A 13,360-nucleotide genomic window follows, 5' to 3' on the forward strand; every position below is an offset into this window, starting at 1 on the left:
TTTTTTTTTTGGATAGGTTGTAATGCAGTTTTTTTTTCAGTATGAGAGCTCTTTTTTTGTTATTCTGCTACTTAAGTGCCATATTGCATAAAATAGGTAGCAGGAGGTGTAGTGATTTTTGAGGTGCAAAGAGGTGCTAGATCTGAAGCTAGAAAAGAAGAAGCACGGAAGGCAGAAGTGGCTGTAAGTTTTGGACTTAAGCTCCTCATTTTTCTTGTTGATGTTGTTAACCTGGTTTTTCAAATCTATCTTAAATGAATCTATCATATTGAAATAAAGCTTTATGTTTTTAGGATTTCTTTTGAAAATTTACTAGAATCTTGCAAAGAGGGTATGCTTTTATCTTATTGTTAGAAACAACTTATTGCCCTTTTTTTAGGTCTAGATAGATAGCTGTTGTAGTATGTAGTTTGACAAACATTTTTTTCTAAGAAAAAAAGTCTTTCTTTCATTTTGCATTTTCTTTGAGCTCCAGTTTTCATAAAATGTTACAGACTAATTTGAAAGTACTTATTTAGACATTAAAATGGTCATTAGGATTATAAGTGTCTGATCCATATGGAACGGACAAGGGCATGATGATCCCTAATCCATTGGGGTCATGGGTTGTATGTAGATTATGGTTAGAACTAGTGTTTTTGTGTGTGTGTGTGTGTGTGTGTGTGTGTGTGTGTGTGAGAGAGAGAGAGAGAGAGAGAGAGAGAGAGAGAGAGAGATGTCGATATCCTCCAGACTTTGTGAAATCTTGCAAGTTAAACATACTTTTGCCCTTAACAGATTTTGAAATACCATGAAGGTATACATTAAGTGTTATTGCTAGGGATATTTAAGTAATTTTACAAAAAAAATTATCTGTTGCACTTTACGCATGTAAGGAATCTGTTGATAACTTAATGTGTACTTTTCATAAATGTCTTTGTTGGTGTTGGCTAATACGAGGCACCAGTATTTGTTGGTGTTGGCTAATACGAGACACCAGTATTTGAAAATTTGTTAGGGGAAGAAAGTTTTCTTGCTTGTTTATATCCACTGAAAGAAGTTTGCATTAACACCTCTCTCTCTCTCTCTTGCTTGCTGGCTCCCTCCCTCTGAGTCTCACAGACACATGCATAGCATCCTGTGTATATGCAAGGACATATAAACATGTGAGAGTGAGGGATGGTTTAGTGTTTGTAGGGAAGACATTATCCGGTGCACCTCTTTCATACCACACTGATACTGGAAAAAATACTGGTTGTTCCATCTTGGCTTATGTTTTTCAACTTCAATGTGGCTGGAAGCCTGGAAGAGATGCTGATAAAAGGATCTCTCAGTAAAGTCCCTTGCAGTAATCTGCAGTTAGAACGATGTATATTGCAAGTATGGTGACCATCCAACCAAAGGAAGGTACAATTAGTACAAACCACTTTTAAAAATTGTATTTAAAAGCATTTTTTGGCAAATCCGACCGCACAGGTTGTCATCTTCATGATAAAAAAAATGTAAGAACTGTCTCTTGATGTGAGCTTTTTTGATGTATAGATTGGATTTTTATGATCTCGAAAACTTTAAAAATATTGAATTGTTGATTTTCAACACATTATGAAAATCATACGCCGAACAAATTTGCTGCAAGATCCAGTTCTTAGATTTTTTACCATCCAGATCACATCGGTACAGTCATGTTTGCCAAAAAACACTTTTAAAAAAATCAATTTTCGAAAGTGGTTTGTACCTTCCTTTGGTTGGGCAGTCTCTCTCTCTCTCTCTCTCTTTATATATATATATATATATATATATATATATATATATATATTATATGGGCTACTAGAATATGAGAACTAGAGTGAACTAGGCATTTCCAATGTTTTTTTTGCAAATCCGATATTGCACATGCATTCTGCATGGTCCATTTGCTAGGAATCGGTTGTTGGATCATGCTTTTTCAACAAAAAAAGCATGATTTTTAGATACTTGAATATTTATGAAAGTTTGAGCCATCGATTTTCAAGCCTTAAAAAATCCTGCTTATGCATCACAACTAGATGATTCAGGATCTGGTCCCTTTAAAACCAACCATGTAGATCACACATCCGTACAATCAAATTTAAGAAAAAGAACAAAAAAACCCATCAAAATCTTGGTTCACAGGCTAGTTCTCATATATATGTAATAAACTATGCGGAAATATATATATATATATATATATATATATATATATATATATATATATATATATATATTTTAACATGACCCCTGAAACTTTACGGGGAGATAACCGAAAGTTTGTTGAGGAGAAAAATAAAACAAGCAGAAAGAGCTTTGGTGAAAAAATCCGCCAACTGGTACTCTGATGTGACATATGGCAATGAAATAGTTTCTCTTAGATATTCGTCACGTATATAGTGGCAATTCTTCTCAATATGCTTAGTACGCTCATGGAAGGTGTGATTGTTTACGATGTAGATTGCACTTTTATTATCACAATACATCTTTGAAGGTGTGGAAATGACTATGCCCATATCACTGAGAAGACTTTGAAGCCACACAAGCTCCGTGGTCGTAGTGGCCATTGCACGATATTCAACTTCAGTTGAGAATAGTTACTTTGTGTTGCTTCCTGCATCTCTATGAGATCATAGAGTCACCTAAAAACACACAGAAACCTGTAGTTAAGACTATCATTGGGATTTCCTCCCCAATCAGCATCAACATAGGCATATAAATCAAATGAAGAGGATGAGGAAAGAAAAATCCCCTTTGTTATAGTATTCTTGATATATCTGATAATTCTTAAGACAACACTCATGTGCTCAGTGGTAGGAGCATGTTGAAACTGACTGACTGAATGAACTGTGTGAGCTATGTCTAGTCGAGTGATAAACAAGTATGTAAGTGATCCAACAAGTTGACGATAAGGAGTAGGATCTTCGAGTAAAGTCCCATCTTCCAGCCTCAATTTGGCATCAATGACTTCAGGGGTTTCTATCTTCTTATCATATGAAATAGTAGACTTAGTGCAAATGTTAGCACCAAGTTTTATTTGAGAAAAAATGTACCCTCTGGGAGACTACGCAACTTCAATACCTAAGAAGTATCGTAAGAATCCTAAATCAGACATGTAAAAATTTTCTTTTAAAATATTCCTAATGTTATTGATTTCTTGCTTATCACTTCCAGTGATAATCATATCATCTACATAAAGTAGAAAAATAACCACTATAGAGCCTGTACTTTTCACAAAATGAGCAGTGTCAGTATAATACGAATGAAAACCCAAATGAGTCATCATATTACTAAATTTATTATGCCAAGCTTTTGGAGCTCGTTTTAGACCATATAAGGCTTTTTTAAGTTTAAGAAATTTTCCTTTTTCAATGTAAACCCCCGACGGAGGATCCATGTAAACTTCTTGACTTAATTCATCATTTAAAAAAGCATTTTTCACATCTAGTTGATAAATGAGCCATTGTTTAATAGATGCAACAGCTATGAGGGTGCTAACACTAGTCATTCTTGCAACCGAGACCAATGTTTCTTCGTAGTCAATATCATACTCTTGAGAGTATCCCTTAGCCACAAGTCTAGCTTTGTAACGTTCTAAAGACCCATCACTCTTTGTTTTAACTTTAAAAACCCATCTACATCCTATAGATTTTTTTTCTATGGGTAATGAAGTTATTTTTCAAGTTTTAGCTTTTTCAAGATCACTAAGTTCTAAATTCATAGCTTCAACTCATTGCGGATTTTTTTTGCCTCATTATAATGAGATGCTTCATGAAAAGAATGTAATGCAATTAAACATGACCTATATTTTAGTGTTAATGTGTCGTAGGATATAAATCTATTTGGTGGATTGAAAATCTGATTGGATCTCTTAAGAGAGGTTTCCTCTAAGTTTGAATTTTGGAAATATTTTTCTCCATAACCTAAGAATACACATTCAATAGCTTTTGGAGACGATTTATCTCTTTTATAAAAAAACACAAAGCACTTACGACAAAAAATCCTTAATCTATTGAAGTCGGGTGTTCTTTCAAATAATTTTTCATAGGGGGATATGTTTTGTAAAGACGATGAAATCATTCTATTTATTAAGTTGATGTTAGGGCAACTTCGGCCCAAAATTTTTTTGGAATGTCTTTAAAAATAAGTAGTGTTCTAGTGGTTTTCAAGATGTGCCTATGTTTCCTTTTGACTAATCCATTTTGTTGGGGAGTTCTAGGATATGGTTTTTTATGAAAAATTTCATTTGTTTCTAAATAATTTTGAAACTCATTTGACAAATATTCACCACTCGAATCGGATTTAAGGATAGAGATGTTACTTGAAATTTGATTTTTGACAATCATATGTTTTTGAAGAATGAGAAGACATCAAATTTAAAGTTAAGAAAGTATATCCATACATATCTAGTGAAATCATCAATAAACGTCACATAATATGAGTATCCTCTTTTTGATATGACGGGAGAAGGTCCCCGAACATCCAAATGTATTAATTCAAAAGGTCTCTTATAAATAAAAGTTCTTTTTGGAAAGGGAGTGGATTTTGTTTTTCCAAAGATACAATCCTTACCAACAAAATTTTCCTTATTACAAAATTTTTTCCCAAATGGAAAAAGGTACATCTTAGAGAAACTTGATGTCCAAGTTTTTTGTCAAGTTTCAATATTTTTATCTTGGACATAATTACAAAAAGAGTTGGTAGGGAGATTTAAATAGTTCATGTAGTAGAGATCTCCCTTCTTATGGCTTTGCCCAATCAACTTCCTGGATTGGAGATCCTGCACGAAACAACCCTTAGATGAGAAGGAGATTCCATACCCATTATCGAAAATTTGAGAAACGGAAAGAAGATTTAGGTTTAGTTGTGGAACAATTCTTACATTTGGCACAAAAAAAGTTTTAGAAAAATTTAGAGTTCCAACACTTTTAATTTGTAAAGATGTTCCATCGACAATTGAAACATAAGAGGTTTTTGAATTAGTGCATAATTCGGATAAACCACTCTCAAGAGGTGTCATATGAAAAGAAGCTCCCGAATCAATAATCCAAGAAGACATACCTGGAGGTGAGGAAAAAGCAATGGCGGCACTTGATGCAGATGGAGATTTGAGTAGAATTTGAAGTGCCTCCGATAATTGAGCTAGTGAAAAAAATCCTTTCCTTTGGTTGATTTTTCCTTGATGTAGTTTCTTCTATGTAAGCAATTTTGTTCTTTTGAGTTTCATATAACCTAGGACAATTAGGCCTTATATGTGCCGGTTCATGGCAACGATGACAAATAGCTTTCCTATAACCTTCATTATAGCTATTTTGCCTTCCAAAGTGTGGAGGCTTATAAGTTTTAATATGATGGTCGGGCTTAGACATGACCAAAACTTCATCTCCTCCCTTTATCATGCCAATACGAGTTTTCTCTTAGCATATTTCGGTAACGACATCCTCTAAAAAAAGAGGCTTAGATCTATGGAGAAGGGAAGATCTAACTTGTTCATATTGGGGCCTAAGCCTGTGTAAAAATTAAAAAAGTGTTCTTTTTTTTCATTTGTTCTCTTTTAAGTTCAACATCTTCACTAGCCACCCATTTGGGTTCTAGAAGTGATAATTCATCCCACAAGGGACTAAGGGTGCTAAAATAATCATGGACACTCATGTTCCCTTGCTTAATGGTACGGTTTTTTTTCTTGATATTTTTTTTGTCTTGCAAGGTCTTTTTGAGTATACATACCTTTCATAAAAAACCATGCCTCATTTGCTTTACGAAATTTGGCTATGTTGGCGTATATCTTGTGCTCCACATTGTTCATAAACCATGCAAGGATTTTTGCATGTTTACTTTCTCAATCCTCTATCTTGGATTGGTGATCTTCAATGTCTTTAGTGTGAGCATTTTCCACAAGAGTCTTTTCTTGTCCATCCTCCATTTTTGTAAGCTTGAGTTGTGGTTCTGAAATGGAACCCATCACGTATCCCCAAAGTTTTTTGCCATTGAGGTTATTCTCCATGGCAGAGGCCCACATCATATAGTTGGTGTCGTTTAACTTGAACGAAAGATCAATCTTATGCTCATTCTCCATAGTAACTTAGAGAGAGAATGAGCAAAAAAGAATGGAGGAGATTTCCGAATCACAAACTATCAAGAGATAGATTTAACAAAAATCAAGAGCTCAACCTAGTTCTGATATCATGTAATAAAGTATGCGAAAATATAATCTAAGAATGCAACAAGCATTAACCAAGTCCAATAATGGACATGCTCGATGGCACAAGGAAAATACAAAAACAAAGTCAACAATGGGACAATAGCCAAGCCTTAAAAAAGCAATACAACAAGTAAAGAATATACGAACTTTATTTAAGAGAGCTAGAAAGCAATACAATTACAAGGGGAGAGGTCCCCTATTTATACACACGAGAGGAGTGAGAGACCATTGGGGGCTCCCACATAGAGTCGTTGGGAGCCCCTAACGGTCATATTTATGACCATTGGGGGTCCCAACGACTCTATGGTGGGACCCCAAATGTGTATTAAAAAAGGAAAAAGAAAATAAAAAATAAAAAATACAAAAAAGGCTAACCTAATAAACTAGTCATTTCTAGAACAATTATGTGAAAAGACTAAAATACCCTATCAAGTATTCTAGACAAGACTATATATATATATATATATATATATATATATATATATATATATATATATAAGGGGTAGCTGCCTACTCCGATCCGTGCCTACCGGGTTTTAGAAGGTTTTTTGTGCTTTTCTCAAATCTGACCATACATATGTGTTCACACTCTAGTTCTCATATTTTTATAACTGTAATGTTTTCATTTTTTTTGCACATCTAACCCTCCTGATGTGATCTACATATTTGGATTAGTAGAAATTGGTGCTTTGATCATGTTTTTTTCATTTGTATGTTAGATTTTTTGAGGATTGAAGAATCAACAACTTACAATTTGTCAAATTTTCAAGCCTCAAAAAAATCATAAATATATATAGGGGCACTAGAATATGTTAACTGGAAATATGTGAACCGTAGTGTGAACTACACATTTTCGACACTTTTTTTGCAAATCCAAACCTATAGATGCATTCGGCGTGGTCCATTTGCTAGGAATTGACTGTTGGATCATGTATTTTTTTATGAGAAAATGTGACTTTTGGATGCTTGAATATTTATGAAAATTTTGAGCCATTGATTTTCAAGCTTTAAAAGATCCTTATGCATCGTAATAGGATGATCCAAGAGTGTGTTTCTATAAAACCAAGCATCTAGATCACATCCGTATGGTGAAATTTAAGAGAAAAAAAAAAACCCATGAAAATCTCGGTTCATACTCGAGTTCACATATGCCCAGTTAACATATTCTAGTGGCCCTATATATAGGGTGCTTCTATGGGGGTACACTACAAAGCAGTTCAAAGCTAATAGGGCGCCCTGCAAGCCATTGAACAAGCTCGCGATCAGTGGCACATTCTTTTTTTCTGCAAAAAGGGTCTTTAGCAGCAGTCAACAACAGCTGCTAAAGATCATTTTTGATAATTTTTGTGTGAATTGGACTCTTTTTAAGCATCCAATTTCGTTAGACTGTTACAGTGTTCGAATGTACACTGTTATATATATATAATACTTAGAGAGAGAAAAATTTTCTAGTGGTTTTAAACTGATTTTTTTACATTCCTAACATGGCATTCAGTAACTGATTTTTTTACATTTGAAGATCTTTGAATCTTTAGTGGTTTTAAACTTTACATGTTTTGACTGCAAAACTTGCATTTGATATCTTGATCATACATTGAATTTCTTTAATCTTTGATCTGAATTTTATACTTTCCTTTCCAATTTCTGGCAATGCAAAAATTTGGATATGAAACTATTACTTCATTGCTAGAAACACTGAGTTACACAAAGAGGATTGCAAGTGAACTATTGGGACCCTAGAAAATGCATAGGAAGCAAAACATGAATAGTCTTGTGGAAGAATTCTGCTCCTATATTAGAGATTACTGATGTCATGAATGTTCGAAAAAGTGTCAGCTATCTCTTTGAAGATTCTGATGTCTGATCTGAGAATAATTTGAACTGAAATGGCAGTTTATGACTACTTTGGACTTTTCACTGATAATGCAACCTTATGCCTTGAGCTGGCTTGAGATCTCTTTGTTAAAGGGAACTTGGAAACCACAACTTTTGGGTTGATTGTGTGGTAGCTAGAGTTCAGGAGTTTGGCATTTAGTTGTGACATCCTAAGGCCAAAGAAAATTGTCAAGAATATGCTGGAAACAACAAATTTTGGTTTTAGTATTTGAGGGTTCTCTCCCAATAAATTTGGTAGGTTTCTGACATGAGCAACTGTCTCATTTTCATAAAAAAGGAAACAAACTTATGATGTGGAAATTCCTCTAAAGTTTTGAAGCTTTATGATTATGAAGCATTTGTTATTCTTCCAGCCTAGAAATAGCTATTATTGTTATTAATGTTATGTCTTTTAACCACTGCTTCCGGTTTCAAGATTTTATATTTGCTTGTTTATTAGAATGGGCCTTGTTTTGATCATTCTGGTATTGAGATTGACTTAGAAGTTACTAATAAATTTGTTCTTAATCTAAATTCCCTCTAAAAATTTGATTTTTTTGTCAGACCTAACAAGATGCAGAATTCGAGTTCTATAAAATTTTCAGTCTGGTTAAAAATCTATTTGTGGTGATGAAATCAGCTTGCTGTTTGGCTCTTTGATGTTTAAATTGCATGGTAATCTTGGCTAGAAACTTATTGTTGGATTAAGGGTTGAGCCTAAGACTGAATGTTATGGTCTTCCATCATATATATCATATATGACATATATGGGGTTTCTTTTTCCTATCAGATTTCTCATAAGGGCTTGTGACTGATAAAGTTCCTAATCATGATATTTACTTAATTTATTAGTTGCTATTTGTTTAGTTGAGCTCTTCTATGAACATGCAAACCTCACTTGTCTCACTAGTGTAATGACATTTATTTTAACACGGGAACACATGATATCTTTTTCTAGGCTATGCTGCAGAGAGAAGATGATTTAGCTAGAGAACTAGAACTTCTTAAGCAAAAAATCAATGAGCTGGAGCAACTTGCTCAGGGACGGGGCCTTGCAGGTATTTTGAAATTCAGACAAGCGCAGCCAGCTGAACAGACCCAGCCAACTGCTGCTGCTTGACCTCAATTTATCTGCACTCTTCTTGTTTTGGTTTTGATGCACTCCATTAATGATTCCTGAATATGTTTCAAGTAACTGCACATGCCTGTATTCCTGAATTGTAACCATTTGTCTTCTGCCTTCTGTTTTTATAATTCCTCTCTGTAAATGCAATTGATTTGAGTGAATAAAGATTTTTTCACTTGTATCATTGGGACATTGATGTTCCCTTGTCTTCATGAAAAAGCTTTTGAAGTTTCAGCTAAGATATTCTGCCACATGAGTAAACAAGGATAACTTAATCGGCACTAGTAGCCCGGATGAAAGTATTATTGGGCTAGGTGAGAAATGGAAACATGTGATATTCTCATGTTTGAGAGCTGGTTTGGCTGTGAGCTGTTTGTTACCTGACATGACTGATTTAAAGGGTTTTTCTTTTCTGTTCTATTCTTAGTTTCTCCACTGTACCTTATATTAATGTGATAAAAATCACTTTTTCATAGAGGTTTTCCGTATTACTGATTTATTTATTTATTTATACAATTTAGGGAAATTTGCAAAAACACACCTAAAGTTTTGGCAATAATAAAAAATACCCCTAAGTTTCAGATACTGTTAAAAATACACCTAAACTTTTTCGCAGTTAATTTAAAAAATCCAGAGGTTACTTCAGCCAAAGTTGCCATTAAATGTGTGCTAAAATTACCATTTTGCCCTCAAAAATATGTTCTCAAGAAAGCACACAATTTTTGAGAAATTTCCAAAATGCACCTAAATTATTGGAGATAATAAAAAGCCCACCCAAACTTTTTCATGGTTAATTAGAAAACCCAATGAATGCTGAAATTGTCAATTTATCCTCACAAGTGTTTTAGAAAAGAACCTGTCTGACATTCATAGAGAAATATATTTTCAAAATCTTAGATTGACAATTAAAATCTTCATATACCAATCCAAATTTTGACACCTAAACATATCTAAATCTGAGTTGATGATCTGGTCAAGTTGGTCAAGGTTAGAAGTAGGTAAATAAATATGTTCAAAACTAGGTCTGATCTATATTGTCAAATCTAAATGAGGCTGATCCAAAATTTAGGTGTGTTTTTAACAATATCTAAAACTTAGGTGCATTTTTTATTATCGCAAAAACTTGTGTTTTTGAAAATTTCTTAAAAGGTTTAGGCCTTTTTGAAAACACATTTTTAAAGGCAAAATATATTTAAAGGGTAATTCAGTAACTTTATCCTATTAACTCAATTTGGGTTCATGATAACCCAAGTTAAATTGACTGAAATATGTCGTTGAATAACAGAGCATAAAGTGAGGTTTGATGTATGGCCAAAACTCAAGTGTTTTTTTATTATGGCCAAAACTTTTGGTGTGCGTTTTAAAATGCCCTACAATTTAAATTTTATATATACCTATATTTTCTTGAGAAGAACTAGAATTTTCAATTTCGCTGCAAATATTCTGTTAGAACCAGATTTATGCTTATGTTTTCAATATTGTAAAGAAACAAGGCTTTCTTAAAATAAATGTTTTGTAACCACCCTTGGTGATTCACTTAGAAGTTATTAAGAAGGCAAACAGTTCTGCATTGCAAGTCTATTGGATCGGCCATTAACTTGGTTTTATGTATCAAAAAATGATTGTAATGTATGAAAAATGACACATTTTCCAAAAAAAACTTATAATATGCCAAAATTTGATTGATGGCCAATTTTGGCAGGTTCTTAACTTTTTAAGACCTTTTTACCCTTTGTATGTGCAAATCTCATAAATTTTGTATCCAAAATAAGCAAGTTTCCTCATAAATATGCAGAACAACCTCCGTTCTCAGATCTATATTTCATCCATCCGACATCGAAAACCCATATATTCATAGCCATTGATAATTTGATCTCAAACTTTCTTGTTTTGAGTTGAAACCCCCTCTAGGGTTCTCATTTCTAAGATGCAAAACTGGAACAAAAAATTGTTTTGCAAATTATTACATCTGAATAATATGTGTTCCAGAAAGTGTTTCTCCACAACCTTTCATCAGATAAGTGTGATCTTAGTTTTGTTGAAAAGTTAACATCTTGATCTTCCTCTTTATTTTTTATGTTTCCCTGGATTCCAGTTGCAATTGGCTGAAAAATAACGCAGAATCTCTGGGATAGGTGCATCTGCGCCTATTCATCTCTTGTTTCAGAAATGTTCACAAAGTTGTATTTCATCACCCGTTCTTCATTTTCCAGTAAATAAATTATCGTTGGAAGATATTTTTGTCTAGAATCTCTATTCCTTTTTGTATTTTTCTGAATTCTTCTATTTTCTGAGTAAAAAATCAGTGGTAAGATAAAGTACCACCAATAAAGTGTCGTCGATGTGTGTTTCGCCAGAAATTTTGTTGGGGGAGAAAGATATTCGGAGATCACTTATTGGGGACCACAAAAAATCCTAGGTTATATGAAGATAACCCTAGGTTGCACAAAAAAGGTTTTAAGAAACAAAACATCGCATTTAGTATCACGATTTTTGCAAATACTGTTTTGATTTTCAGGAATTTTGCAATGACTCTTGACAAAATTCACAAGTAGTGTTGTGATTTTTGTACTATAGTAACATGATTTTTGCATTTAAAATAAAAAATTGCATCACCGCAAGCGAAACTCGTGAATTCTGCAAACCTTTCAAGAATTTCACAATCAATAATGTGAAACTCTTGACAAAATTTGCAAGTAGTGTCATGATTTTCATATTATAGTACCACAATTTTCTCATGCATCACCTCATGCAAAAACTCGTGATGAAATTCGCAAGTAGTGTCCCGACCATGATTTTCGCATCTGAAAAAGAATTTCACATTACCTCATGCAAAACTCGAGATAAAATTCGCTAGTATCATGATTTTATGCTATGATTTTTGCATCTGAAAAGAAATTTCGCATTACTTCATGCAAAACTTGTGACAAAATTCGTAAGTAGCGTCGCGATTTTCAGGCTCGCTATGAGCTCAAGTTCCGGTCAACTTGCCACAAGGACAGGTCGAGTTTGAACACCCTCTGTTCGGTCCACTCAGATCGTTTACGGACCACAGAGGGACAACTGATTGGGCATCATTCTTATGTTAACCAACCAGAGAATCTATTATCGATTTACTGATGAGGTCAGACTTGATTTATGGAGCCCACCCAAACACAGACCTCAGGTCCTGGATGCATTTAGTCAAGTGCTGAAGGATCTGTAGACCTAATGAACTAGTGTCAACCTAAGTCCGTCAGGTCCACAGCTCTATTTTGATGCCATTTAATTCCGGCAAACTGGTCAGACCAGGTGGGTCTGCCCTGGTTCATTCTCCTCTAGGATTAAACAAGTTCAGGTACAGATTCAAATCCATGAAAAAATTTGACTGGCAATCTTCACCATTGCATGTTCAATGTTTCCAGTCCCTTTCTTGTCCCTTCCGGTGATTGTTTTCCTAAGGTTGCGTTTGAATGCCTCGGATCTGAGATCTGAGGATCTGAACTGGCATGGGGCTGGCTGATGTGGCATGGGCCCCATGCCAGAGATCCGAAGCATTCAAACGGATCTCAAATACCCTCATTTCAGGGATTTGAGGTCCCTGAAATAAAGGGAGAGGGATAGAGATATTCGGATCTCTAATCCCGACCCAGACCTATCTGAGGGATTTAAACGCACCCTAAGGGGCATTTGCTTGTCACGGAATAGGGTGCCATGGCAGCCCTTCCATGGATTCCTCTGCTGGGGAAACTGAATCGGACCCCCTCCCCCCATGGGAACCGTTTCCGCAAAAAAAAAAAGAAAAGGGGTCCAATGTGTAAAATGGCACACCCACCGAGGCGTTTCTACGATGCCATATTTGTTTTGGCATTGTGGGCTCCGCGGAAAAGCAAGCCCGTCCATGACATGGAAATGCCCCAGTTGGCCAATAGCGCACAAAAGTTTAAAACGGCAAAATAGCACCATCCTTTTTCTAGTGAGAAAATGAAAACCCGCAGTTTTTGCAAAAACATCAGTTAAAAAAAGTGATTTAAAAAAAAAATTACAAAGAAAAAAAAAGTAAAAACAAAAAATAATTTATGTGAATATTTTACCGATATTTTACATTTTTTATCACCTAGGCAATTTCTAGCAAATTTTCATGATCTTTTTTTTTTTGAAAAAATTGTCAATATTTGTTACTATGATGTTAG

The 13,360-nt window shown here is 34.5% G+C and overlaps 1 protein-coding gene across 1 annotated transcript in view; it reads left to right on the plus strand.

Moving 5' to 3' along the window:
* LOC149814482 (OPA3-like protein) overlaps nucleotides 1–9,369 on the plus strand; it is a 47,111-nt gene extending 37,742 nt beyond the window's left edge. Inside the window, exons 3-4 of the mRNA XM_089989734.1 lie at nucleotides 97–183; nucleotides 9,021–9,369. Of these exons, the coding sequence (XP_089845860.1) occupies nucleotides 97–183; nucleotides 9,021–9,182 (249 nt within the window). The 3' untranslated portion in view covers nucleotides 9,183–9,369. The remainder of the gene's footprint in view (nucleotides 1–96; nucleotides 184–9,020) is intronic.
* Nucleotides 9,370–13,360: the final 3,991 nt, after the last annotated feature.

Source organism: Nuphar pumila, chromosome 15, assembly GCF_984573655.1.
Source record: "Nuphar pumila chromosome 15, dmNupPumi1.hap1.1, whole genome shotgun sequence".
In the NCBI taxonomy this organism is placed as follows: Eukaryota; Viridiplantae; Streptophyta; class Magnoliopsida; order Nymphaeales; family Nymphaeaceae; genus Nuphar; species Nuphar pumila.